The sequence below is a fragment of the Camelina sativa genome, chromosome 17 (assembly GCF_030686135.1).
Source record: "Camelina sativa cultivar CO46 ecotype springtype chromosome 17, ASM3068613v1".
Classification (NCBI taxonomy): domain Eukaryota; kingdom Viridiplantae; phylum Streptophyta; class Magnoliopsida; order Brassicales; family Brassicaceae; genus Camelina; species Camelina sativa.
Window position 1 is genome coordinate 4,331,385 of NC_141896.1, and position 27,987 is coordinate 4,359,371.

Sequence of the window (27,987 nt, forward strand, 5' to 3'; positions counted from 1 at the left end):
ATTAGGACTGAAGATTCTGCAAACATTTTAACAATGAATTGAGAAGGTGACGATATATATATACAATGATTTGTATCACATCATAAACTATGAAAATGAAGAAAATGTACCTAGTGGATACAAAATTATTACCTTAACTAGAATTTGTAATACACATAATCGGCCTTTTAAGACTAAACTCAGACGAACTGTTATTATACTAATTTAAGCATCAACAAGATTACAGCAAAAGGCTTTTGAGTTCCATCAACCTATGCCGTCTTCTATGAATTTCAAGGAATCCTATGTCTGATCCACGGTCAGAGCATTTTGTGCGGGTCAAGATTTTACCTTGGCCTTAGAGGGAGTGTAGTTCATTCATCTCTGTCAAATTACCCGAGAGCACAAGGATTTAACCAATACCGATTGTTGTATCTGGTGTCCTGAAGCGGTGTCTGCAGTTGATTACATTCCCATGTCGTTCAAGAAAACATGTCAACGTACCAGGTACTTAAGCTATTTACTTTAGCATCGGTCAAAATCCGGCTTTCCCCATCAACTTCTCGGCTCTTGCTTCAGGTGGATGCTTGGTGGAATGGTGTAAGATACTGGCTGTGAGACAGGAAAACAATCAACTTAACATGGTAAGCTTCCAAGGGAAATGCACCGAGATCAATAAACTGAAGAACATTAATGGTTTATATGGTAATATCTTTTTATCTTAATTTATTCCATTCCTAACTCTGCTCTGCTAGAGTATTAACTCAGTTTCTTAACATGATGCAAGGACAAGGTCTTTGTTCAAGATAGATTAATTCTAACTCTTAACACTTTTACTCTTTTAAGGTCAAGAAGCTCTGATTATTTGAGGTCACATGGAGAACTTATCAGGCTTAGCTATTTTGACATATTACAGCAAAATCTATTACCTGTGCTGTACTTGATAATAAACTGCTTACGAGATCATCATTAATTGAAACGGGCAGAGCCGGCATCCGACTCATGATACCAGGCATCTCCTTCATGCTGCAGAAGAAAGTAAGCGTTAAGCAATTGAAGCTTTGATCATAGAACGGAAAAGAAAACAGATGCAATGTCTCAATTGGGAAAAACAAATTTGCTATGGATCCACATACTCAGTCAGAATGGCGCTGATATTATATCTTGCCTGATGAAAGAGACTGATGTTATCCTGCAGCTGTATGCACCAAGTTAGGATATCTGTGAGCAAATTACATATCAACGGATAATGAGGAAACCCAACCCAACAGTATCAAATTAGTTTTCTTAAGAATAACTGAGCATGTGGGAAATCTGGTATACAAAGTTCGATTTAATCTTCTCACACAACTAACACCAAAAGATTGCAGGAATAAAATTACCTTCCACGCAGAGAGGTTGTTGGAAATTTGACTTAAAGCTTGAGCGTTTTGCTGTAGAAGATCCATTACTGCGTCACTTGAACCTGAGAAGAAGAGTTCAACAAAGGAACGTAGCTGACAATTTGATTTCATTTCTTTTAACGATCACACAACCCAGAAGAGCAAAGAATTAAAAAGGGCACTAGACCTTCAAAAGGCATGCGTGAACTGTGGCACGTATTGTTCATGACATATAAAGCATTTTGTTGTGGCACATTGGATAGCATGTTCAGTTCTGGGGATGTATCCACCACCTTACCATGAAGAAGCATTCATGGTCTTTAGAACCAAGTTCAAAAGCATACTGATTACCAAAATTCATAAGACCCAGCAAAGAGAATGCATGAAACACATACTAACCCTTTATCAAATGTCATAACAATCATTATAATAAAATATCATTAATAATATGCCCAAAAGCTCAGATACTGATGTTAATGTAACATATGCTAATACTTCTGCATAGTTGGATCCACATCATTTGCTGCCCATCAGTCAATGGAAAACCGATCAGAAACTTTATTGAGTGTCCAGTCATTTACAACAAACACCGATCGTGGTGGTAATTTTTTCTTTAGTCAAGAACTAACAAAATATGTTCTCATGAAAAACCCACCATACAAGTAATTTAGGCAATTATATAGTTAAGGTTCTTGGTTGAAAACGTTTTCACAGATTTGCATGAATAAAAGTCACATCTGTGGGAAAGTCTTTTTTAACCCAAACAGTAAATGAGGCCACCTATTGCTAAGGTTTTTAACGGCATTATTATCTCAAACAGTAAACATTAGAAAGGTTCAGGTGGCCAAGCATACCTTCCTATTGCTAAGGTTTTTAACGGCATTATTATCTTCTCTTTTCCTCCGTTTTCTCTGTGAAAATAGATGCCCAACTTAGCCAAGAGAATCTTAAAAAGATCATGATAGATGTCAAGTGAAAGATAAAGTAAAGAACAAGCACTAAATGAAAAGGAAAAGGGAGTGATTTTGGGATTACATCATATATCTGATTGAGAACTCAGGTCAATTATGAGAGGACAGAGACATGAAGGAGATGGTAATATGATGATAATAAAGCACTGTACTTCATTTATTCATTTCGTTCCACTTTATTATGCAAACAAAACAAAAAAAATTAATGTATGTAACCCATGCTGTGGGCAAATAATCATTTTTTTTTAAAAAACTCCATAAATTTATTAGAACTTCTGATCAAAGACAGCATAAATTTCTATAACTACAAAAAGGATAGGATGAGTCTCGGCCATCACCCATAAAAGTAATATCTATATCAGGATAACTACAGAAATAATTAAGAAAAAGCTTTAGGCTTATTTCCTTTTCCAACAATTCCCTCAACAATCATGGACTCAAAAGCTAATATAAAGACTGATCAAGCGTCAGCAATACTTGTCATTTTCGCTTTTTGGTCATCCTTTACTAGTCTTTAGACAATCTTTACGACATGGCAGGGAGACTTTTCACCAATAGAACCTCTAACTTCTTTTTGTGTAGGACTTTATCTTTATGAAAAAGCACACAACACAAGCAAAGTTGCATCATTATGCTGATACCCTCATATTAAGCATATGCTTTTAACAGTAATATCCCTACTCCAATAACAGCCACATACAATTTGCAAAAAAAGAATGCTAGAAACTGCTAAGCAATTCTCTAGCAGAAAAGTCTTCTCTAGCAAGCAAAAAGAAGATAACAAATAGCTAATAAACAAACAAGAAGTATGAACACAGCTCAAGGAAACTTAAACAAAAACCACTAAAAAACATTACAAACTTACCGTCATCCATCTACACCTCAATGCTACATCCCTTACAGTCTTATCAGGTAGAGTTGCAGCGATCTTTACATACTTTGAAATTTTCGGTTCATCTTTCAATCTACAAACGGAAAACAAACAAAGATGTCATGCATGCAAACAAATAGAAGAACAACATTACAGACTCTAAGAAAACCAAGGTAACCTGAAAACAATCTCAGGTAATCATCGTAACAAAATCAATATTGAGAAATTGAGTAACTTAGAGCAAAACCTGAACTGACTAATGGTCCCAAGTCCCAACCTTTAACAATATACGCTATATAACGTTTCATGGAAACACAAAGGCGATACTTTATATTGGAAGGAACAAAGGAACATACTTTAATAGTCCACCATGAGAATATAGTGTGCCCACTAGTGATTTCTTACAAAAACAATTCCCAATTTCAACTTTATGTTTATGTTTTTGTACAAAGAATTATAAATCATAGTTCGAAAAGCTACGAATGAACAAGACACTTTTGCAGATTTAAAAAAAAAAAAAAAAAGGGAAATATCTTAAAAAAATACCAAACAAAGAAGAAGATACCTACTTTGCAAGGCCGTTCTCCAATACATACTGCTCCTCAACGGACCAATCCATAACCAAAGCATTGGATTCTTGTTTGACTCCAGGAGCAGCCGCCGAGGAATCCAGAGGCGGGTGAAGAAACCCGTTAATCGCATTTACACCGTAATTCGTGGGAAACACAAGACCGGTGGTGGTGCTAGAACTAGGAACGCAGTGGTTATTATTATTATAATCCATTGGAATCATTCCCTTCCCTTAGAGAGCTGATGATATTATTATTGAAGCTGATTTGAGCCTACAAACATAATCAAATTTAGGGTTTTAGCAATTCAGAATTCAGCAGAGTGAAGCAAATTAAATAACAAAGATTCATATTAAAGCCAGGCAAAAAGACTGAAAGAGACATAAACATAAGATGAGCAACTCGCCTCAGATTTGGCATCAACAAAGGAGAAAGAACACTCCAGGAGCTGGCTACAGAAAGCTCTAATCAGCGCTGTTGTAAGAGAACAAGTCGGGAACAGCTCCACCGGCGAGTATTGAAGAATGAAAGATGCGATGTGAGAAGAAGAAGATGAGAGGAGGTGACAGCAAATTGCAAACTCCAATGAGAGAGAAGAGAAGAGAAGAGAAGAGAAGAGAAGAGAGAGTGTGTGTTGTTTGTTTAGTAGTAATTGGTTTGTTTTTGTAATCGCTTCTCTCTGTTTTGCAGAGAGAGAGCCACTTTGTTTGTATTCAATATGCCTTTATTATTTTTGGCTCCTTTTTTCCTTTTTATTTATTTATTCTTCTTCTTAGTAATAAAATCTTGCAAACTTGATTTGAGTATAATTTTTACCAAAAAAAAATTTTCAAAAAAAAAAAAAGAAAAAGAGAGTTTTAAACCAATGAGCTTTGTTAACTTTTAGAGATATCTCTCTAAAGGCATCAATAATAAGTAGATATCATCAATCTAGATTTGGATGGGTGATCTTGGCATATCTCACCTATCGGTTAAAATTAGATTCATTTCCAATTCTAACTAAACATCTAAAAGGTTACATTTTCTTCTATTAGTATTAAGTTTTGAGTGGGCGTCAAAATCCCCCATGACATCTGAGTGGCATTCATTATAAGGGTGCTTAATATTCTTGGACCATTAGCTAAATAATACATACTAATCAATACATCCACTTGCTGGTTCGAACTCTCTCACAGTGGAAGTGGTTAGTCTGTTACCAAACAGTCTACTTTTCTTTTTCTCTAACTGTTTTGGCTTCCAATTGCTAATAACTTTAATTTTGATATAAGTATCACAAACAAACAATGAGGATGATTTTTGTATACATTCTTAGTTTTTTTTTATAAGATATACAAAAGAAACTACCAATGAAGCCTAAAGCTTGCACCTTGCATTAGCGGATGAGCAAAATATGCCCCAATCGTTAATGCGGTGATTGCAAGATACGGCAACCGGACAAACTCTTTGTAGTAATCCTCAGGTAAAACTTGGCGTCCTTCCAAAATGGCAGCAAAAGGAATCACACTTGTTCTCTTCTTTATGCTTTCAAAAGCTTCCCCATATCTTTTAGCTAATCTCCTGTCTCCATTCCATGCCCCAAACAAGTGGTGTGCGATCAAACCAAGAGATGCTGATGCAGCTACAGAGTTTCCTATCCAGAGTGTGTGTGCTAAACACCAAACGATTTGTCCAACCATCTGAGAATACAAGAGAAAGGATATAAAAAACATTCGAGGCTCATTAAGACAGCCATGTCTTGGTTCTTGAAGATAAAGAGAGAAGAGAACAAACCAAAACTGAAGCTAAGGAGACTATCTTTCAATATATCATCAAGTTTATTCTAAACACATGTTGAAACTTAAAGAGTTAAGATCAAAAACAATATCAAGTAAATAATTATTAATGTAATGGAGACAGCAGAATGAGGATATTTTGGTTTTGCTGATGTAATTGGTATTACTAAGGCAATGGCCACTAAAGCTGCACATGATTGGGGTCTCATTAACACAGCCACTGATATAAACCTCGGTACATAAAAATCCAATCTTTTGCATATTTTCAAGTTTCTGAAACACAAAATGAAACAAAAAGTGCTCATGTGTATGAATATTAGATCATTAGGTAAAATATTCAATACCTGAGGATGTCGAGTAATTCTCATGATGCCGGTCTCCCACAGATGCATCTTGGGTTTGTCAACAGCTGCTACCTCCAGAAGATTGAAGGTTGAAGGATAGAGAAAGAAGAAGGATACAAAATTAGCAAACCAAATAGCTTCATGGATTCCAGGAACACCCTGAATCTGCCATAACTGTGACCCATCATATCTATGGTTTATAAAGTAAACCTGAAAGAATAAGAACAAGTCATTGCATAAAACCATAAGAGAGTTCAAACAGGTGTATTATGCAAAAGTAAGAGATAGTAAGTAAGTACTCACAATGGTGCTCATAGCTAAAGGAAGAGAGGTTCCAGCAAACAAAACACGAAATGCTCGTTCACCTATAAGCTTCTCTCCTATATCCCTAAGACTAGCTAAACCACTATGTACCGTTGCAAATATGAGGATAAGCATTAACATAGCAACCTGCAAATAGAGTGGTTTCAACCAATCAAATAGCTGAAAATAATTTTGCCTTCAATTGAAATTGGTTTAATTTTGAGATACCTCCGGTGAACCGGAGATGTTAGAGACGGCGTCGATGTATGATTTTCCGAAACCGGTGGAATTATCGATCCAAATAAGGTTGAGGATGAAGAGAACAACTCCAAGGACAACACCGAAATAAACCCAGGACACAATCTTCTGTTTACCTAATTCAAAAGCAGCGGAATCCTCACCGATCAGTAGAGTAGGATTCTCGGCGGCGTCTGAAGCGACGGGTTGGTCTTCACGGAGAGTGCTACGGACGAGAATTTTCCGAATTACCGGAGACGAATGAGAAAGGAAGCTGGTTGAGATTCCGAGACGAGGATGAGATGCTATACGGCGGGGTAACGCGAAGTTAAGACGGCGAGGAGGAGAAGGAGGAAGAAGTAGAAGAGGTGAAGGAGGGCTAGAGAGAAGAAGATGATGAACCGCCATTGTTGTTGTTGTTGCGATTAGGAAGTAGCAACGAAACGGTGTCGTTTTAAATGCGTTTGGTTCTCTCTTTCAATTTTTATTTTTATTTTATTTGGTTAGTGTATCATTTTTATAGTACGGTGTAACAAAATCTACTAAAAAGAGTGAATTAACCAATAGGGGTCATAAAGAGATTACAGAAGCTGATCAGAGCAAAATATAATAAGGTTGTTGTTTTTTTTTTTTGGACAAGAGATTGAGAGAAAGGGCAAAAATTAAGAAAGAAAAGATCTACGACGACGCTTCTTCATCATCCGTATCCTATGTTCCTCGGCAATTTCAGCATTTCTAAACGGAGAATTTTCGAAGTAAACACGATACCAATACTCGAGCATCTCGAAAGCAGGCTGATTCTTGGCTTTAGGATCATCTCTGTCGAAGTTTGGGTCTACTTTATCGAACAACTCTTGAGCCGCTTCTATGCTTATCACCTGGCTAACAAGATCCACATAAAGTTCTAGCTCGTACGGTGAAAATATCATCTTCTTACTCTCCATCCACCGGAAGATCTACAACAAATTTACATATATTGCTTAGTTAAAATAATATCCGACGACGACACAATAAAATTATATAAACGAAACGTTTCTAATAAACTCATTAATGTTGGACGTCAGACCTCGAGGGCGTTTTCAGGTTTACGGTACTTGTTAGTAAGAAGCTTCGCCCATCTGAAGAGATCCGCCTGATTGACGTAAACGCCCTTCTTCTCTTCCTCCCTTATGATGAGATCTATGGTCTCAACCGTAAGACGCCTCAGCTTGTGACTCCCGCTCAGCAGAAGAAGAAGCATCATCGTCGCATAGATCATCCTCTGAAGAAGAAACTTCAGAGGTCTCCACGCCAGCTGAAAACGGCGCAGCAGCGGGACTTGAACAAGCCACCTTCCAGATACAATAGTTCTGGACGCCAGTCGAAGGCGGAGGAGCGGTAACAACCTTCTTCAAGTGGTGAAGAGAACCGGGAGCCATCAGAATGCGGCGGCAGAAGTTCATTTTCACACAGTTTTTGCAAACCCTAGTCGGTTGTATTGTAGTTGTATTTTTGTGGGATATGATTATTTTTAGATTTATAAATATTGGGGAACCTCCTTTTGTGGGATTTGATTATTTTTAGATTTTTGAATATTGTAACTGATTTAGTTTTTAAAAAAATCATATATTGTTTGTTTATATAATTAATCCGGTAGTCATATATAAAGGAGAAACTGAATGTTTAGTTAAAACAAAAAAATTGTCTACATCATATAGTAGCAAGGTTCAAAAGATAAGAAAACATAAATATTGGTTTATCAGTTCGTTAATTGTAAATTTGTTAACTAAAGGATTCTTGCCAAAGTCCATCATCTCGTCAAGTAACTCATACTGCCAGCAACATAAGTCAGTTTCAGTACTAGACTTTATAATAACTTTTGCCTACACATATTCGGCCCATGCGAGAGAAATAAAAATAATGTAGCATACCAAAAAAAAAAGGTGTTATAAGAAGCATTGACATACCACTACTACAAAGTTATCCCTCAAGGATTCTAACCTTCGGCAAAGAAAACACTATAAATATATAAACAAAACTGAACAAAATTGAAATGAAACCGGTGGAGTTGTTGAGTTATTTAAGTTATATATGAAACGAAAGTAGTCTACTAGTAAAATATTATAACAATGAACCAAACAGATTGTCGTAAAGAGATTACAGAAGCTTAACATGGGGTTGTTTTGGACAAGGGAAGGCAAAGTCGTAGCTCTGAAAGCCTTGATTTATTGACTAAAACGGCCAGAAGGCACAGCGTAACCCACTGAGATAACACATCTTTAAATAGGCCTGACGGCCCCTATCATCCGCCACTTCTCACGCTCGGTAATATTAGAACGTTTTCTCATCAAATGAGAAATTGATTGTGGTACCTCCTCCTCCTCCTCGTCCTCATCACTAAAATCTTCTTCGTCGCTAACTTGGGTCGATGGATAGAGCTTCAAGTAAACAGGACGATTCTCGGCTTTACGGTCAAAGTTGTCGAACTCTGGGTCTACTTTATTGAAGAACTTACGAGCCGCTTCTAAGCCATCAACCTTGGCAATAAGATCCACATAGAGTTCAAACTGAGAGGGAGAAAATATCACCCCCTTACTATCCATCCACCGGAAGATCTACAAAATCAAGACATATAATATTGCTTAGTTAAAAACAAATATCCGACACAATAAAAAAATTATATAAACTAAACTCTCTAATAAACTCATTAATGTTGGACGTCAGACCTCGAGGGCGTTTTCAGGTTTACGGAACTTGTATGTAAGAATCTTAATCCATCCGATGAGATCCCCCTGACCGACGTAAAGACCCTTCTTCTGGTCCTCCCTTATGATGAGATCTACGGTTTCAACCGTAAGAGACTTCAGCTTCTGAAAGATTTTCCTCTTCTCCATATTACTTGATGCCACCTTTGCCTTCTCAGCAGAAGAAGAAGCATCGTCGCATAGATCAGCCTTGATCGGAGGAGTAGCTTCAGAGGTCTCCACGCAGTTGAAAACGGCGCAGCAGCGGGACTTGAACAAGCCACCTTCCAGATACGATAGTTCTGGACGCCAGTCGAAGGCGAAGGAGCAGTAACAACCTTCTTCCAGTGGTGGAGAGAACCGGGAGCCATCAGAATCCGGCGGCAGAAGTTCATTTCTCACAGTTTTTGCAAACCCTAGTCGGTTGTATTGAAGTTGATATTTTTGTGGGATTTGATTATTTTAGATTATTAAATATTTTGGAGTACACATAGCTGTGTAACCGAATTTAATTCTTTTGAAATTATATATTGTTTGAGTATAATTAAACCGTAGTCACATAAAGGAGGAATTGAATGTTGTTTTGTTAAAACCAAAAGTTGTCTAAGTAAAGTTTCAAAAAATAAGAAAACATAAATTTTAGTTTATTAGTTTCGTAATTGTAAATTTGGTAATTAAATTGATATAAAATGGTTAGTATATATCTTTTGCCCGGGATCAGCAACTTGGGACCGTCCTGAATCCTGATCCTCCAACGATCCCGAAACAACAAGAACACAAGTTAACTAGGAGGAACTTGGAGATATCTTCCATCGCGAATCAACAAGAGCACAAGCTACTTAGGGTTTTCACTCGTAAACAATTGAAAAAGATGGACTGTGTTTTTATTAGGTTCCCTTTTTTTAAAAATTGTCCAGTGTCGGTTTATTACCTTACCAATTATCCTAAGCTAAACATAATCTATGTTCACTCTTAAGTCTTAACTAATATACCAATTATAATTTGTTGTAATGAAATCAGAGAGGTCCGATATCAGATTGATCTTTCAAGATTTCAATAATTTCTCATTAAGCATAAGAAGACTTCACAACAAAAAAATTAAACTTTCAGGAAAAAAAACAAATGTAGGATCCGGTTATATCAACCAACTCTCTCACTTTCTTGGCTCGAAAACAAAAACTTGGCTAGTCTTGCAATCAGTTTTCGTGCAATGCTTTGGTCAGGTAAAGCCTGCTGAAGTTCTGGCCAGCCACTCTGCATTGCAACGGGTGACACATTTTTAGTCTCTTTCCAAAAGCTAGAAATGGTGAAACGGTGTTATAAAGAGTAAACACGAGAACATACCCATTGATTTGGCCACAGAAGTTTGAGACTTGGTTTGTGATGAGGAAACTCTCTAGCCTTGATGGTTCAGGGATCGGTTTGAATATTGGGTTTGAAGGATCCTCTTCGGGCAAAGGCTCTTCTCCAGCTGATTTACGAGCCATGTTTTCCGTCCTACAAACCAAACAAACCGTTATTTGGAAGAACAACAAAACGAGCAAAATCATAAGAAAATATTTATAGGACATTCCCTACTCTGTAACTAACTAAACTTATATCACCTTCCAAGATAGCGAGGGAGCAAAACAAATCGGACCAGAACTAGAACAAAAGTATTCTGCTGGAAATATAAATCGACCTACCTTCTCTTCTGGAGCCAGGCTTGCTGCTGCGCTTGCTGACGAGACAGGTTCCGGTAGTAATATTGGAACTGGAAACATAAATTAAGATACTACATTATGATAGTTCTGACTTCTGAGGATGGGAATTGAACAAGAATGCATAATAGGCCACACCTTTTGCTGTTCCATAGATAAATCATCCATGCATTTAATCAAAAACTCCATATTGTTCTCAAGGAAAGGAGTGGTTGATGAGTGTAGACGATCATAATCGCCCTAGAAAAGAGAAAACACAGTAGTATTACGAGTCAAAATCTGGAATACTGACACAGCATGCGAGGAACACTATCCAGATTCTAGTATTGTACCTGTGAGACAGGTGTATCAGTCTCCAGTTCGGTCATGAAGGCACTGACAAGTGCAGAGTTTGAAACCTTGATCTGTCAAAAGAAAGTTACATTGAAACCAAATATTTTTGTCAGAGGAACATAAAATCAGGTAACAGTTCCAACCTATCTACTTCACAAAGATTAGCTGGTAAGACTTCAAGATAGAAGAGAGCTAGAGACTTACAGGTATTTCTTCAAATATATCCATCCAGGAGAAGTTCTTCTCTCTCAACCTAACAAAGAGAGTAAATAAAACATTACAACTATGCTATGTGGTTCATGAAACCTAGATGGATCGAGATACATACTTCTCGCCAGTAAAGTTTCCGCCTCGGTACAACTCCATAAAGGAATCTGAAAGCTTCAACGCCTTCAAAGCTAAGACGCCTAGGTCAGCTTTAGAGGGGTCATATATGATGCACACACACCTCTTGATGTTTTCCTGTAGATGGAGAAGAAGTAATTTGTTAAACTTCATATCTTGATTTTGCAAAGGATTCGTAACAGAGTTGGGGACAAAAGTCTCCGCATATATTTTCATGTTCCAGTTTATTCTTTAAAATCAACTTTAACACCAGAATAGACGCCCTTGTTGTACACTAGACTACTAGAGCGGCCATGATATACATATAACTTTCTAGCAAACCATATGAATAGATCAAATCCAGAATCTAGAATGTTACAATCACATGGTAGACATGATTTTGGCAAGTACCTGGTAATTCATGAAGGTCTCAATGAGTTCCACGGTCTGATAGGAACCAAGAACTGTAGATTGATACCTGAAACACAATTTAGGCAGATCTTATATACATTCTTAACAGAATATTGAACAAGTGAAGTCAGACTGATGACAAGAAAAAAAAACCTACCAACCAACAGTGTTGTTGTCAACATTAACCTCCCTCAGACATCTCATCATCTCAAGCTGATAGTTGGCACCATCAGCTTCAATTTCTTCATCATCATCCCTGACCTGTCCTCACTCAAGATACAAAACACAGTAAATCACATGTACATCAATCATGGACAAGCTCTTAAATCCTTAAAAAATACGTGTGAAATTCTTCAACATACCGGGAAAGGAAAACAATTGGTAACTTCAAGGACGCTACCAACATCAAGTCCAAGAAGCTGTCCAGTGACAAGGGTCGGTGCAAACTCCTTGCAGTGTTTGATTATCTTCAGCACAGCCTATCACATCAACATACAAAATCCTCCTCATCATCACATCTTCCATCAAATAATAATCGGAATTCTAAATATATAAAAGGAATGGTGAACTAGCGAGACCAATCACACCGTAGCAAACTCTTAAAATCAACCCTAAAAATTCATAAAATCAGAGAGAACAGTAGGAAGACGGTTACCAATCCTTCGATCTGAACAACTCTAAGCGGAGGAGCTACAACCTCATCCTTTGATATCGCCTGCAGAAACGACCTAGCCACTGCAGAAGCAAACCACGGAATCAATTCAGTACGACATAAAACAGGAATCGTCAAACACAGACGAGAAAATTTTAGAGCTAGCGTAGATTCTAATGTGTAAGTGAAGAACGGATAGGCGAAACTGTACTTACTGGTTGCCATTGAAATAGTCTCTGGTGGATAGTGAAGCTTCGTAGGTCAGGAACTTTTGATTTTCCGCCGTGAAACCCTAACGATGTGATATTTGTTTTTGCCGGCGGCGGAGATTTGCAAGAGAAAAAAAAGCAAAGCGTTTTATGTGTTTGATAGGGCTTCTTCTCGTGGTGGATTGGATTCGCAAAACAAAAAAAAATTAGGAAACCAAAAAAAAAAAGAGTTACTCAACAAAAATTGCAAAAATCGCCCTCAAAATTGAGATACTTACTGAATGACCCTAAATGTTTTCAGCATATGATGAGGATGGACCACCCACAGCCCATGGACCTATAATGCTATTCTCTTGTAAAAAGGCCAAGATCTATTTTCTATTATGATAATGGCCCATCTGAAGGTCAAAGAAATCAACAAGAATCCAAAACTTTTTAGAATTTTTCCCTCCAAACTCCATCCGGTTTTATTTAGGGTTTAATCGAGAATGAGGACTAATACAAAGTCTTATCTTTGACTTTTGAATATACAAACAACAGAAAAAAAGTCTATAGAAAGACATACATGGTCGGTTCTCATAAGTCCGTCCAGTAAGAAAATCAACAATGTCCTAAATATACGGCAAATTGTAGAGAAACTGACCGTATGAAAAAATGAACAAAAACAATTCGTATTTAAATGTCATGTAGACGTTTAGGATTATGGATGGACTCAAACTTCATGACGATGGAACTGGTGAAGGTCAACGAAGTCAACAAATATTAGATGCGAAGCCAATTAAATGACTGCAGTCTCTTTAGGTGTTGGACTGACTGGTGGACCGCTGCTGGTTTTAAATATACTACTACTATTTTAAACTCAGCCTTTACGTGAACTCAATTCCACACCTCTTTCTTCTTTCTTTATTACATTTTTCATCACGCTTAAGCTAAGCAAACTAATAAATTCGTAATTTAATAACACTTCAACATCCTCGTTTTTTTTTGAAGCTTTAACCCCGAATTGAATACCAACCATGGTCCATGAAATGTTAAATTTCTTCCCAAGTAAAAATCCAATCCTTATTGTAATAATATAATCCTAACATTACAAAATCATGTGAAGATTCAACAAGAAACAAGAGAGGTAGGAATAATTTTAAAAAAAAAGCAAGTCTCAATAATTGGTGGAGAGAGGCAAGAGGAACCAGACATGAATTGAATAAAATTAAAATACAATGTCTATCTTTACTCTAAATTATTTATCTCTACAAAATTAATTCACACAGCCTACCACATTGCTTCTGCTCCATACCACAACAGTTCACACACCAATTATATAAATATTTCTCAAACAGCAGTAACAACAACAACAACTACCCTTGTCCCTTGGCCCCAAAATCTATCTGTCTCTGAATCCTCCTCCTTGGCAAAGTAATAACAACGATAACAATAAAGACAAAAAAACTTTACCTGATTTATTATTTCTTTCTCTTTTTATTTTCCTTCTTCTTCGTCTCTCCTCCATTAAACCAATTTATTATAATAACAATACTGCTTATATTCATGAACGCATTGAAGAAGGCAGAGAGAGAGAGAGAGAGAGAACCAAAAAAAAAAAGTTACGTTTTTTGAAGCATGGCTTCACGTGATGACATCTTCCTCGACCAAGAACTTCGAGTAAAGATACTCAGAAAGTAAGTGAGAACTGACAGAGAAAAATTTAATACTTCTTCTTCTTCTTCTTCTTCTTCTTCTTCCTCATGCTCACAACCAGACGAGTTCCTTCCTTTCCTATCTTGACCTTTCCTTTTTTACTTCGATCGAGATGATTTAGCTTAATGGGGCAGATCTGGAAAGTGACTAGTAATGGAAAGTGATAGCTGTGACGAGATATTCATGGGCAGCTTTTTCTCTTCTTTAATGGAAACCTTGACTTCCAACTGTATCAATTATTTCTGAGAGCTTAAGGACGGAGAATATACCTCACTCTTTCGATTTCATTGCTTCATGGCTTCTTCTTCTTCTTCTTCGATGACGTCGTCATTGTTACTAGTAGTCTTTGCATTTACAGTATTCTTCTGTTTTGTTACTCCGGCGAGATCTAGCGACGTCCAAGCTCTACTCACCTTGAAATCTTCAGTCGATCCGTCTAATTCGATTCCATGGCGAGGAACAGATCTCTGCAACTGGCAAGGCGTTAGAGAATGTATGAACGGAAGAGTCTCCAAGCTTGTTCTTGAGTTTTTGAATCTCACCGGCTCACTCGACGACAAGAGTTTGAACCAATTGGATCAACTTAGGGTTCTTAGTTTCAAAGCGAACTCTCTCTCCGGTTCAATCCCTGATCTTTCCGGTTTAGTCAATCTCAAATCGGTTTATCTCAACGACAACAACTTCTCCGGCGAGTTCCCGGAGTCTCTCACCTCTCTTCACCGGTTGAAAACCATTGTACTCTCCGGTAACAGTTTGTCCGGTCGAATCCCTAGCTCGTTGCTCCGTCTCTCTCGGCTCTACACGCTCAATGTTCAGGACAATCTCTTCGTTGGTTCAATCCCTTCTCTTAACCAGACGAGTCTCAGATACTTCAATGTATCTAACAATCACCTCTCCGGTCAAATTCCACCGACACGAGCTTTGAAGCAGTTCGATGAGTCTTCGTTTACCGGAAACGTCGCTCTTTGCGGCGATCAGATTCAAAATCCATGCGTGATCTCGCCTGCGCCGTCTGCGAAACCAACTCCGACACCTAAGTCGAAGAAGAACAAAGCGAAGCTAATCGGGATTATAGCCGGAAGTGTCGTCGGCGGAGTACTAATTCTCATCTTCCTGTTGACGTTACTTCTCGTTTGCTGGCGGCGGAAGCGACGGAGCGAAGCGCCGAGGGAAGATAGAAAAGGCAAAGGAATAGCTGAAGGAGAAGGAGGAGCTACTACATCTACGGAGGCAGAGAGAGACATTGAGAGGAAAGACAGAGGATTCTCTTGGGAAAGAGGCGAAGAAGGAGCAGTGGGGACTCTAGTTTTCCTCGGGAGTGGTGATTCAGGTGAGACGGTGGTGAGATACACTATGGAAGATCTGCTTAAAGCTTCGGCAGAGACGTTGGGAAGAGGTACATTGGGGAGCACTTACAAGGCTGTAATGGAGTCTGGGTTCATTGTTACTGTGAAGAGGCTCAAGAACGCTAGGTATCCTCGCATGGAGGAGTTTAAGAGACATGTTGAGATCCTGGGACAGCTCAAACACACAAACCTGGTGCCTCTCAGAGCTTATTTCCAAGCCAAAGAAGAACGCTTGCTTGTGTATGACTACTTCCCCAATGGCAGTCTCTTCACTCTTATCCACGGTATGTATCTAATTCCTGAATCCACCATTACTGCAGAGATTTGATTGTTTGCATGCATTCGCCAGCTTCATTGTGTTTTGTGTTGTGTGTTTGTTTGCAGGAACTAGGGCTTCTGGAAGTGGGAAACCTCTTCACTGGACTTCATGCTTGAAAATAGCCGAGGACTTGGCCTCTGCTCTGCTCTACATTCATCAGAATCCTGGCCTGACACATGGGAACTTGAAATCGTCCAATGTTTTGTTAGGTCCTGATTTTGAGTCTTGCCTCACGGATTACGGCCTCAGCACTCTCCATGACCCTGACTCGGTTGAAGAAACAAGTGCAGTCTCTCTCTTTTACAAAGCTCCAGAGTGCAGAGACCCAAGGAAAGCCTCTACACAGCCAGCTGATGTCTATAGCTTCGGGGTTCTTCTTCTTGAGCTTCTAACAGGTAGAACACCGTTCCAGGACCTTGTTCAAGAATACGGGTCAGATATCTCTAGATGGGTGCGTGCAGTGAGAGAGGAAGAGACTGAATCAGGCGAGGAACCGACTTCTTCAGGCAACGAAGCATCAGAGGAGAAACTTCAGGCACTTTTAAGTATTGCAACGGTTTGCGTGACCATTCAACCAGAAAACAGGCCTGTGATGAGAGAGGTGCTGAAAATGGTGAGGGATGCAAGGGCCGAAGCACCATTCTCGTCTAACAGTAGCGAGCATTCGCCAGGGAGATGGTCGGATACCGTTCAGAGCTTGCCAAGGGATGATCAAGTGAGCATTTAGAGAACATTGGCTGGGCCTTCTTCATTGCTTTCGTAGAATGACTCGTGTGATTCTTGAAGTAGGGTTCATAGTGTAAAGCTTCTTTTTCTTTTGTAACGCCATTTTGATTCATCGACCTTGTAGGACTTGCATAAGATATGTTGACTTGGTCAATCTGAAATGTGGCCATTGAGTTAATTGGAAGAATCAGAAGAATCTTTTTTTTTTCATTCTTACTTTTTCTTTAAGCTACACAATGAGATTCAATAGCATCTGGTCGCATGTATTACAACTTTAAAGAGCAAAAGAAATCAAGTTGAGTATAGGAACAAGCCTAACTTGATATTGACATCATGACAAGGCAAGAAACTAAGTTGGTAAGACTCTGCCTTGCCCCTTCATATTGTGCTGCAACTATTAGAAATCAAAGGGATTGATACAAAAAAAAGGAACACAAAAATAACAAATTGAAAATGTGATATCGAGCCAGCAGGTGCTCAGTGTCCGATATTTATCTCTTTTGTTAGTAGCCTTTGTTTCCTCGAATCCTGGCTCTCATGTCTACCTAGAGAAAACACAATAATGCCCAATTACTCCAAGAGACTATGATCTTTCGAACATCATCAATTCAAGAATCAATAATCTATGCTGTACAATTTTTTCTCTCATGGTTGAATGTAATACTCTCTAAGTGTTCGCAAGCATGCTTATTCTTATACATTATAATCTTTAAACATCATGGAGGATTCCAAAATTACATTATCATATGACAAAATGAGGCTCTTTAAGTAACGAAAGCAAAACATACCTGTCCTCTTTTACAATTGAAGTAGGTTTCCCTTAAACCAACACACTCACTCGGTATACATGGGCTTTTTTCACCAGCGCAGTCCCGAATTGACCGTTTCTCGTCCTACACCAGAAACAGAAATTAAAAAATGAAGCAAATTGGTAATTAGCTAGCAGGTAATGTAATACACTAACTAGACTTTTGAAAACACCAGTGTCTCTTCAAATGTTCAGAAATATTTTATATTACCTTGACACAGATCGAGTCACTGAGACACTTCACAAGCTCTTCAGCAAGACCCTTACAAGACTTCGCCATCTCAACTGTTCATATGCAAAAAAGGCAACCAATACATCAGTATTATTGTGATGCTTAACAGCAGAGTCTGTAACAATCAAAAAATGCACACAAAAACATAGTCCTCAAATCAACCGAAAAAGGCAAACCGATCCATCAGAGCATGTTCTTAACAAATGAGTAATCAAGGTAATGCAATGATTAATCACAGAGCCTCAAGGGAGTGTTGTGAAGAATAATGAGCAGTAGTGTAACACTCAATAACTACAAATAATCTGAAAATCCCTATAAACACACGAACAACTGCACATATGGTAACTATAAGTGGTTCCACTTACTAGAAATCACCATTATCAAGTCAAGCATCGAACTCAAAACTAACAAATTGCATTTGAGCTTCACAAAACTACTGCCTATAGGGAACAGTCTAAAAGGTCCCATTCCGATCTCGAATAATGGAGGATACAAAGTAAACATAAAAATCTTTCCTTTTTCCTATGATGATCACGGAGAACCCAAAGAACTACACTTTCTAAGAATCTTAAACCTTTGATGAATCCAAAAAATCTCTCTTTTACTCAAGAGTTAGGAAAAATAAAATAAAAATGATTCCTTTGTTCTCTCATTTTCCGCGACTAATTATGATCAAGGCTTAAAGAAAATAAACAATCCCGGAGAAAGACAAGACAGGATCTAAAGAAAGATTGAGGGTTTCCGACTTACCGGCGACAGAGGGTAAGAAACGGATTCAATGTCGACGAAGAGGTTTTGCGAAAGGGTTTGGTTTTCTTCAATTTGGCGGCCTCTGCGGTTGGGGGAATTGCGTGGCTCTTTTCACATCGGTCAACTCAATTTTGGTTCGGTTTAGCAATTTAAAATAACCGATCATCAACCGAGTAATCGGTTTGATCGGATCCGGGTTTAAGACAAAATTATCTTTCAGCTCTCTTCCGGTTTACCAAGCAAAAATATAAACCAAACAAAAAACTAAGATTTTATATTCAAGTAGACAAATTGATTATTTTTAATAACTATATTTCGAAGATTTTGTTTAGATTTTAAATTATGATTCTTCTAACATATTTCTTTTATTTTATTTACAAATTGTTATGATTTATCATATAATACTTATGATTAATATATATTTTACATATGTGGTGATTTGAATTTTTTTAAAACGAAAATATATTACTCAATCTAATTTATGAAGAAAAAATGTATGTTTTACTTTTTTACATTGGCTGGTTGGTAAAACTAAATTATGTGGTGTAGAAATTAATAAATTTAATTTACTCACAATTACAATATTATAATTACTACTTCAAAATAATGATGCAAATATAATAAATAAACAATATAAAAATGTGATATACATAAAAAAAAAATTAAAATATTATAATATTCTAAAATATTAGTATTCAAAAGTATCTATATAGATTTACAGAACAATTACAATATTAAAAATAAATATTATCTCAAACAAAATTACTTTTTAAAATAACTATAACAATAATTTTTATTATGTTTTAATTTTTATAAAAATATTGACTAGTGATGTCCTAATTTGTAGTTAAGACTCGTACTCGACATTAAAAAAAAGAATCCATTATCTTGTAGATAATTCCAAACTTAACTATAAATCATGACTTTTGGATTACATTTTTCTGTTTTATGTCTATTATAAAAAGAAAGACTACATTTTCTGCCTGTTTTCAACTATGATCTACTATTTTGGGATGATATTTCTGTTTTGATGTCTAAAAGTTTGATTATTTGCTCTTTAAATCTTTGAAGTTTGAGTACAATGCTTTGAATTTTTTTTTATGCTTAAGTCAACTGTAAGAATCCAAGAGTCAATGATTTTTTTTTTGTCAAATACACTACAAAACCTTAACATTTATGAAGTACATGTTTTGTTCTAACCTTTTATTTGTAAGATTTGCATAATTGATCATTTGCCATTTGAATATATATAAAAACTTGGATGGAATATTTCTAATAAAATCTAATCGAAAATGTTAATTAGTATATTTATATTTTACTAACATTATACTATGGAAAAAGACATAATTAATATTAAAAATACTAATTTGATAATATAAAAGTTGTAGATATGTTTAGTATGCCTTTTTCGAAATATATCCACAACTTTTTTATATTCATATCTTTTGTTTTAATCGGCAAAAGCATATAAAATGAATTGGAATAAAGTGAAATTACAATTTACACGTAAACTCAAATGCAAACGCAGGAGTCATATCCGTATACATTGTGACCATGATTTTGCGGAATGGAATGTAGTAGCTTGACCTTGTACCAGTACCACCAGCCTGGCGTTGCATGATTTTGCATTTTTATGGTCTTCGAAAGGCAATTCTAAGCTGTGAAGTGTTGGTTTATGCGCACTCGGCTAAGAGAAGAAAGAGCTCTTCATCCGTTATGGCTCCCATTTCCATCGCTCTTTCCAGCACGCTTAGCCCTCCATCATCCTCTATCGATGGACGTGCTCCTCTGCGTTTACACAAACAATATAAAAAAATATTAACAACCGTTTAGTTTCCTTATCTAAAGACTTATTCAAGAAAAATGCAATGGAGGAGCCAAGCTCCAAAGAAACAGAGCATTGGAATCAACGGTATGCGGAACTAACTAGGAGATTTTAGTTTGAGTCCTACGTCCTAACATTCGTTCGATCCAGAAATATAACGTAAAACATTAAGAATGCGTTCCTGAAATGTTAAAATGTACCTTCGCAGTAGAATCTTTGCAAATTTGTGGTTCCCTGATGATATGCAATGGTGTAACGGAGTCCTTCCATGATAATCTCTCAGGTTTAGGTCAGCACCAAACTGTAACAACAGTTCAAGCAAGACAAAGTCACCAATGTGACAAGCCACATGGAGCAAGGAACAGCCTTGAAGACAGTTTCCTGGTTCGTTGGATTCTTTGATTCTCAGACAGACAGTTGGGTCATGTCTTTTCTTTACTGATTTATCTGCTGCATCAACATGGTGATACGCATCGATATCAGTTATATCATCGAACCTTGTATTGATGATATTCACATCCCCAGTAGTTACTATCAGTCGATATATTTCTCGTATATTTCTGCTTTGAACAGCTTCCCAAATTCTACTCGCAGCAGAAGGGTTTGCTTCGCTTTCATCTTTGATGACTAATGCTTTCTCCAGGTACTGACCAAAACCACAAAACATCAATCGGGTTTAGTTGTTGCTTTTTGCATCTTTACCTTTTCACAAAGCATATAATATAGTTCACTAAATTTCATTGATCAATCATCCCTGTGACCGTGAAGATAGATTTCGGACATCAAAAGGAAAGAACTAATGCCATACCTTTCCTAGGATGTATTTCTCCTTCACGCTAAAGGAATCTTCTGGACATGGTTTTGAAATTGAAGCATGCGACAAAGTTTCCTCACTGCAAAAAGTCAACACTGTTTATCATGATGTATCTCCACAGTTACATGCATGATTTATGGATCAGGAGACTGTTGGAAGATACAGTGTTTGATCATTGGTTTATACTTGGAATACAAACCAAATATATATCGTTAGAAATCTTACCCGTCATTTTCATGGTGAAGTAGTCCCTCCCACAGTGAGTTACAGTATACATTACCCAAATTTCGGAATAAGTCCAAGATTGTTGGCTCCCACACTTTCACATCTAATGAAAGGGACCTCACCTGCAATTTGTGGGGTAAAACATTCGTGACATCAGCTTCGAGATATAGCACTTAGAGGCCCACCAAAGAAACATCCATGAACCAACTTTATCCGGATACTACCCCTCCTAGGGTTATATAACTACAGTGATGTTGACTTTTGCAACAAATCCAAACCCTGGTGGTTTTAAGTTTACTAAGAAACTTCAGAGTACCACATTTGAGTTCAACAAATTCTGGATGACGAAGAGATAGAATTTACCGACTTGGTGGTATAAGACTAGCTAATACAACGAGAAATTACAAGGAAAGTGTTCCAAAAATTGTCCTAAGAATAGTTCATACTTCATACCTTGGATATATGAACCCCGAGATTCCTGTGAACACCAGAGCATTGAATGCACAACAAAACTCCAAGGTTTAGTGAAGCCCAATCGGGCTCGGGAGCATTGCACTCTGCACAAGCATTATTGCCAGGAATTCCTCTGAGTATTGTAGAGACATCATCCCCAATATTTCCTTTTGCATCATTGAGTCGAATTTGATCCCCGGAGACGACAGCATTAGAAGGAACAGAACTAGTGTTGTCTCTATCCAAGTATCGCGCTGGTGACTGCAAAAATGTTATGGATTAGCAATAAGGCTTTGATATCAATTCAGTTGTGTAAATGAAAGAGAAGCCAGAGGCTCATTGTGTCAACCTGTTGTAGAAAATGAGAATTGAGAAGCGTCCCTATAGCTGTAGTGATCTTATTTACCCAGTCCATCCTATCTGCTCCATTTTCAGCCTAGTAAGGTAAGATAAGTGCTGTTACCATTCTGAAGTACTTAGATTAGGAAAAGAAGAATGAACCAGGACAAAGAGACTATATCTATGACTGAACTGCACCAACTAGATATATCATCGCTAAAACCAACCGAATTTTAAGGGGAAATCAAAAAAGCAAAAAGAAAGTAAGATTGACATGAATCAATGATACACTTGCTACGAGGGTCCTGGGTCCATGTAGGTTGTCTGCAAGGTAAGGACTGGGATCTAGTGTACACTTTGAAAGAATATATAAAGAGCACAGCTCTGTGTTTCATATAATGAATTTGGAGGAACCCAACAAAAAAAAAAAAAAAAACAGTATTCTGTATGCCCTGTGACTTGCAACCTAGCCCTATGGCGAGTAAACTGGGTACCTGAAGTGTGTAAGTTTTTTGAGGAGAAATAATTCTGAAACAGAGCCGAAGATCCATGTCTTCTGCGTCTAGTTTTATCAAAGAAGTGCGAAGATCGATAGTATTACAGCCTAAGCTACCCTCAGTGAGCGAACCTGATCGGTTATGTCTTGCACGAAATCGACCAAACACACCAGTATTATGGTCAGATGAACCACTATAGTGATGCTGAGATCCCTGAGAATACGAATAGCAAAAAAAATTCAACCGTTGTAAACAAACAGAAACTATGAATATAATATAAAGAGAGATGAGGAAGTGCCAGGTAATTCATTCTGCAATCTATACTTATATAAATGTAAATAATAGCATGAGGAAGTGCCAGGTGAAATATACATGTAACAACCTCATTAAAGGCTTAATACTCATAGCTCGTGTCAAATTAGAAAATGTTCTGCAGTTAATGATGATCTGATAGGCTTATATCAATATCCACTATATTTTTAGAGACTTTCTATCACACGATATTATAGAGTTAAATCTTAAAGCTGATACAGAAATCTTATCATTTGCTCGACCTGTTTCTATTATTTATTGTCCCACTATTTCATAACAAATGAATTATTCATTTCAGGGGAAAAGAAGGATTCATGAAACAATCAGTGAGATTTAAGAAATGTAACAATTAGCATGTAGAACGAATGACCAAATTGGAAAGGCCTTATGGACGTCTCTCATGGAAATGAGGCAGGAAAAAGAGTGCGTACGTACCATTGATTTATTACCATTACTTCTATAATAGTACATAGAACCATGACTATCAAGGACAAAAAACTTTCTTTTCCAATCAGTTCTCAAACTTGCTGAACGCTTTAATAAATACCCCTGTTTAATTACCTGCATCGTACAAAAAGGAACTCTGTAAGACAATAACAAATTCAGCTGGGCTGGAAATTTTAGCGTCAAATAATAATTAAAAAACGAGTCTCTAAATGTTGTATAATCACACTGGCGCACAAGATGCTAGGAAATTTTTTGTAAGCGCTATAAGGTAACTGACACAGACAGTAAAAGACAGAAACAAGCAAGAGTTAAGCATCTAAATCCAATATAAGGACTGTTCCATCTTCTTAACAGTCATATCCTACCTTATCCTATCCCCCTCTGGTGAGAAGAAAACACTTATAACTTTCTTAACCAATCGATCACCACAAAAACACTTTCAAAAGAACAAAGCAAACACAAAAGAGCTATGGGAAACAAAATGTAAAACATAAATTGCTCTCGATTCTTGCAAGAATGAAATCAGAAACGCGTACTTCCTTGTCTGCTGTTAAACTTGTTTCGGTATTTTTATAAGGGATGGTTCCACCAACACGGTTTCCGTTAACACCAGAGGGTTCTGCGTTAGCGGCTAGCTGTTGGCTGTCTAGTTCAGACTGTGTCCTGAATTCTTGAATGCGTCTTGCTAGTCGATCTTGTTCAATCTTAGACTGTTCTTTTGATTGTTGAGCAAATGTTAATATCTGTAAGAAGAAGAATCACAAGTCAGCACGAATGGATTTCAACACCTCATTGTATCTAACCTAACAACATACATCCCCCATTTGCAAATTCAAATTGCCTCTGGAAACTATAGAAGCTCACAATTTGTCCTGCCCACCTAAAATATTGAGATATCAAGTTGAGTACAAGTTTGTACCTGATGAATAAATGGTTCCAGTTGACTCAACAAGTCATATCCCTGAATTACAAAGAGATCAAATTAAGGGCCACAATCACAAATGTCAAACTTAGTCGGGTCTTACATGGTAAAGATTCAAAATTGAAAATTAGAGACCTTACAAGTTTAAAATATCTCAGATGGGCATCCATAATTGCACTTATAGATTCTAAAAACTCATACTTCTTTTTAGCTTCAATAGTCATCAGTGAATTTACCTGCATTCTTCAACCAATGCAAAAATTTACTTCAAAGTAGATATGTCGAAAGTAAATAACAATGGCTTCGGTTACTAGAAACAGCATACTAGATTGAAACGGCTCTTCTCAAATGTTGACTTTGAGTTCTCCAGATCCTGTCATTCAAATATGACGGCACAGGTAAGTTAACATGCTGGGGGAAAAAAGCACACCGCATGGTAAATATATTAAGAAACGACAACATCTACTTATTATATATGTGCTTAGGCGCGATTTTTGGCTTCACTTTTTCTTAGTAGCCACGAAGAGAAACAAACAAAAAGATATACATAAGAATCAAATGTTCTACCTCTTCCAACTCTGCAACAATTTCTCCTTTTGTATTCTTCTTTAAAGACACAAACTTCTCACGCGACTACAAGCAGATAAGAAAACTCATCACACCAGTTCAGATGAAGAATATTTTGCAATGTTTAAGTTCTGTGCATTCTTGTGGTGGCAACACCAACCTACAAAACATATTTTAATTAGGCGAAGAAAACGTGCGTACAACTGCAAGCACAAGAAATTAAGAGAGCTATAGACTCTATAACCAAGTACCTGATCGTACGAATGAGCAGCTTTATCAAATCGATGCCGAGACTCCTACAAGGGTAGAAACGGCATATGGTTGGTTAAAATGTGACCGGAATAGTTTTCGATATATATTTGTGGTGCAAGACTAAGAAATTATTGATCAAAGTCAGACTAAGAAGAGAAAACGAATACCTTAGCTTCTTGTAGATCAACATTAATAAAGTTCATCAACCTCTCAAGCAACACATGCTCCACCTAGAAATTTTTTCCCATAAAGTACCACAACTGTTATATAAAGAGTTAAGGCATTTGCACTAAAATCAACTACATATTTGGCATTTTAAACAAACTATTCTACTTTTACATCCCCCCTTTCCACAGAGTTAATTAGTAAGTTAGTAACTCAAACAAATATTTTCAGAAAAAATATCAGGATATGAATCCTTGAATCAACAAAGACCACTACACTAACCAAATCTTCATTTAAAGTACCAAACAAAAATATGCTCTCAATGATGATAGGCATCTGTTAGTCTTTGCTGGCATTTATTATTTGTTCACAAGATACAGTGAGCATACCTGTGAGCAAAGAAACTCCTTATAAGAAGAAAGCTCTCGAAGAGTATTTATGAATTTGGATATAACTGGACCTGGTGTCATTGAAAAGAATAACAATCAAATAGGATAGAAACAAGACACTTAAAGTACCCCTGTTCATGATATAATCTTAGAAATTATAAAATGTAGGTTACAAAAGGAAATGATGAGAACAAACATAAACTTAGACGATGTATTAAGCTAAGAAGAAATATATCATAAGCCAAGTAAGAGCAGCTTCAGTAGACTCTGTCTTAGTAAACAAAATCAATCTACTTAACTTGTTAAAAATCAATAATAAGAAACATGATAGTCTATGAAAGCAAAAAATCCCATTCTTTACTAAATCATTTTAAGGTAACCACATGCTAGAAGTGCCTCCTGTGGATTCTGAAAGCTTCCAGAAATCTTGAACTAACATACCTAGGTGAATCTGTTTGTTTCCCACTACCAATGCTTATTCCATGACTAATCTAATCTAGATGTCCAATAAGGTACACTTAACTAAGAAACACAGTAAGGCTCAACTTCACTACTAAAATTGTGTTACGTATTGAATAGTTGAATCCCACGAGAATATAATCCATAGCAACCAGAGAATATTTGCATCACTCCGTCACTTATCACTAATGAAAGGAATAAAGTGGTAAATCATAGCAGATAGCAAGAAGACAGAGTTGGATGGAGAATCAGTAACCTCCAATTGAAAGACTGATAGGATCATCATGCCCAGCACCAAATGCTTCCAGACAATCAGCAAAGGCACTTTCTCCTTTGGATGCCTCTCCCAAACTTGCCCTACAAAAATAAAAGTAATGCAATACATGTCAGTCACTGATAACACGCCTGGCCACGTAGATACAAATGACAAAAGTGGAGTAGCAACAAAATTAGGCGATGCCAGAATATCTTGCATTGGAAAAGAAAGCCAACAACATATATAATCGAAGATTTACATGAAAATGGAGAAACAGTATTTGCCAATTATGAGAAGAGACAAAATGGTACCAAAAAATCCAACTTCCACTTTCAGAAAATGTTCTTGACATCTTATTAATGTCCACAGGAAGATAAAATACGGTAGAAAGAAAAGGATAGATTTTGACATACATAAACTTCTTAACACCTTTGTGTAGCTTCTGACAACGATCTTTAAGCTCATCAGCTGTCCACTCCAATGAACAAACCTGATTGAATCAATGAGAAACAGAGGCAAGACAACAATTTAGGTGATAAAGTCACACAATTTATACCAAAAAAAAATCCTGAATTTTGAAATTCCCAGGAAAGGTAATAAATAAATAATACACGAAAGCTTTTCCAATCAATGTACCTGTTTCTGAAACATTGGGGAATCCTCGAGATTGATAAAGGTCGCCATTGGTGAAACAAAACAAAAAAAAAAAGAAAGGAAGAAACTTTGAGACCACAGAGTGAGCGAGAAGTTTGGATGTCTGATTCGGTTCGAAGATGGGATCTGGCGAGATCCAGAGGCCTTTTCAGTTGGTGATGATGAATGGGAACGGTGATAGTGATTGCTTTTTAGAAATTAGCTAGAAGAATCCACAACTATTTCATATTTTCAAATATACCCCTCTTCTTCGTATCTTTTTATTTTTAAACCCCTATTTTTATGGGAACTAGGTACTGAAATTGACTTGTGTTGCTGGCAGTATGAGTTACTTGACGAGATGATGGACTTTGGTTACCCTCAGTATACTGAGGCGAGAATCCTTAGTGAATTCATCAAGACTGATGCTTATACAATGGAAGTTACACATGGCTGTCACAAATGCTGTCTCATGGAGGACTGAGGGGTTACAGTTTAAGAAAAACGAAGTAGGTGCCTTACTTTTCAAGCAGGGAACAAGTATTTTACTTTTCTAACGTTTAAGTTTTCAAATGTTGACAGACATATGTTTTGTTTTCCAGGTTTTCTTGGATGTAATTGAGAGTGTAAATATCCTTGTGAACAGTAATGGGCAAATTGTCAGGTCTGATGTCGTTGAAGCGTTAAAGATGCGAACATACTTGTGGTGCGTTCTCTACTATTCCTAGTAAACAAAAAGTATATTAAATGAAAAGCCGCACCTCTTTGACCCTCTG

The 27,987-nt window shown here is 37.1% G+C and overlaps 7 protein-coding genes across 16 annotated transcripts; 1 reads left to right on the plus strand and 6 right to left on the minus strand.

The window, feature by feature from the left end:
• Positions 1–38: 38 nt before the first annotated feature.
• Positions 39–4,773, minus strand: LOC104755306 (uncharacterized). 7 transcript variants are annotated; one of them, XR_015586917.1, is made up of 9 exons: positions 4,179–4,656; positions 3,773–4,045; positions 3,198–3,297; positions 2,216–2,272; positions 1,549–1,654; positions 1,362–1,444; positions 1,116–1,200; positions 909–1,005; positions 39–591 (listed from the first exon to the last, which is right to left on the minus strand). XR_015586917.1 is itself a non-coding variant. In XM_010477660.3 (9 exons), the coding sequence occupies exons 2-9, from the start codon at positions 3,994–3,996 to the stop codon at positions 535–537; spliced, it is 786 nt and encodes a 261-aa protein (XP_010475962.1). In that variant the 5' UTR covers positions 3,997–4,045; positions 4,179–4,773; the 3' UTR covers positions 39–534. The 7 variants fall into 7 exon arrangements, 4 of the variants coding, with proteins under 4 accessions (XP_010475962.1, XP_010475963.1, XP_010475964.1 ...); XR_015586919.1 differs by having other exon boundaries at positions 1,116–1,171; positions 1,549–1,704; positions 4,179–4,526; XR_015586918.1 differs by having other exon boundaries at positions 1,116–1,177; positions 1,549–1,704; positions 4,179–4,526.
• A 239-nt stretch (positions 4,774–5,012) lies between these two features.
• LOC104755305 (15-cis-zeta-carotene isomerase, chloroplastic) lies at positions 5,013–6,941 on the minus strand. Its single transcript, XM_010477659.3, has 4 exons — positions 6,420–6,941; positions 6,192–6,338; positions 5,889–6,098; positions 5,013–5,448 (listed from the first exon to the last, which is right to left on the minus strand). Exons 1-4 carry the CDS (start codon positions 6,834–6,836, stop codon positions 5,113–5,115), a joined length of 1,110 nt encoding a protein of 369 aa, XP_010475961.2. The 5' UTR covers positions 6,837–6,941; the 3' UTR covers positions 5,013–5,112.
• A 1,604-nt stretch (positions 6,942–8,545) lies between these two features.
• Positions 8,546–9,964, minus strand: LOC147923316 (uncharacterized). Its single transcript, XM_087495238.1, has 3 exons — positions 9,877–9,964; positions 9,134–9,567; positions 8,546–9,022 (listed from the first exon to the last, which is right to left on the minus strand). The coding sequence occupies exons 1-3, from the start codon at positions 9,962–9,964 to the stop codon at positions 8,687–8,689; spliced, it is 858 nt and encodes a 285-aa protein (XP_087351364.1). The 3' UTR covers positions 8,546–8,686.
• Positions 9,965–10,188: 224 nt separating this feature from the next.
• Positions 10,189–13,052, minus strand: LOC104755304 (eukaryotic translation initiation factor 3 subunit H). Its single transcript, XM_010477658.3, has 12 exons — positions 12,787–13,052; positions 12,575–12,654; positions 12,282–12,398; positions 12,077–12,180; positions 11,920–11,986; positions 11,513–11,646; positions 11,389–11,437; positions 11,184–11,255; positions 10,990–11,091; positions 10,837–10,904; positions 10,496–10,648; positions 10,189–10,405 (listed from the first exon to the last, which is right to left on the minus strand). The coding sequence occupies exons 1-12, from the start codon at positions 12,794–12,796 to the stop codon at positions 10,348–10,350; spliced, it is 1,014 nt and encodes a 337-aa protein (XP_010475960.1). The 5' UTR covers positions 12,797–13,052; the 3' UTR covers positions 10,189–10,347.
• Positions 13,053–13,973: 921 nt separating this feature from the next.
• On the plus strand, positions 13,974–17,076 carry LOC104755303 (inactive leucine-rich repeat receptor-like serine/threonine-protein kinase At1g60630). Its single transcript, XM_010477657.3, has 2 exons — positions 13,974–16,105; positions 16,206–17,076. The coding sequence occupies exons 1-2, from the start codon at positions 14,770–14,772 to the stop codon at positions 16,865–16,867; spliced, it is 1,998 nt and encodes a 665-aa protein (XP_010475959.1). The 5' UTR covers positions 13,974–14,769; the 3' UTR covers positions 16,868–17,076.
• LOC104755301 (uncharacterized) lies at positions 17,052–18,787 on the minus strand. Of its 2 annotated transcripts, none has more exons than XM_010477656.3 (4): positions 18,657–18,787; positions 17,886–17,959; positions 17,655–17,759; positions 17,052–17,407 (listed from the first exon to the last, which is right to left on the minus strand). In XM_010477656.3, the coding sequence occupies exons 2-4, from the start codon at positions 17,952–17,954 to the stop codon at positions 17,402–17,404; spliced, it is 180 nt and encodes a 59-aa protein (XP_010475958.1). In that variant the 5' UTR covers positions 17,955–17,959; positions 18,657–18,787; the 3' UTR covers positions 17,052–17,401. The 2 variants fall into 2 exon arrangements, with proteins under 2 accessions (XP_010475958.1, XP_010475957.1); XM_010477655.3 differs by having other exon boundaries at positions 17,052–17,411.
• Positions 18,788–20,060: 1,273 nt separating this feature from the next.
• On the minus strand, positions 20,061–27,811 carry LOC104755300 (ADP-ribosylation factor GTPase-activating protein AGD4). Of its 3 annotated transcripts, none has more exons than XM_019239195.2 (19): positions 27,215–27,811; positions 26,992–27,068; positions 26,579–26,679; positions 25,864–25,934; positions 25,477–25,539; positions 25,309–25,353; positions 25,058–25,123; positions 24,816–24,863; positions 24,631–24,733; positions 24,488–24,529; positions 24,105–24,311; positions 23,557–23,682; positions 22,807–23,022; positions 22,323–22,409; positions 21,974–22,234; positions 21,521–21,642; positions 21,290–21,374; positions 20,682–21,127; positions 20,061–20,444 (listed from the first exon to the last, which is right to left on the minus strand). In XM_019239195.2, exons 9-19 carry the CDS (start codon positions 24,730–24,732, stop codon positions 20,330–20,332), a joined length of 1,809 nt encoding a protein of 602 aa, XP_019094740.2. In that variant the 5' UTR covers position 24,733; positions 24,816–24,863; positions 25,058–25,123; positions 25,309–25,353; positions 25,477–25,539; positions 25,864–25,934; positions 26,579–26,679; positions 26,992–27,068; positions 27,215–27,811; the 3' UTR covers positions 20,061–20,329. The 3 variants fall into 3 exon arrangements, with proteins under 3 accessions (XP_019094740.2, XP_010475956.2, XP_087351293.1); XM_010477654.3 differs by having other exon boundaries at positions 24,631–24,726; positions 27,215–27,635; XM_087495167.1 differs by lacking the exons at positions 25,864–25,934; positions 26,579–26,679; positions 26,992–27,068; positions 27,215–27,811 and having other exon boundaries at positions 22,941–23,022; positions 24,631–24,726.
• Between the last annotated feature and the right edge of the window lie 176 nt (positions 27,812–27,987).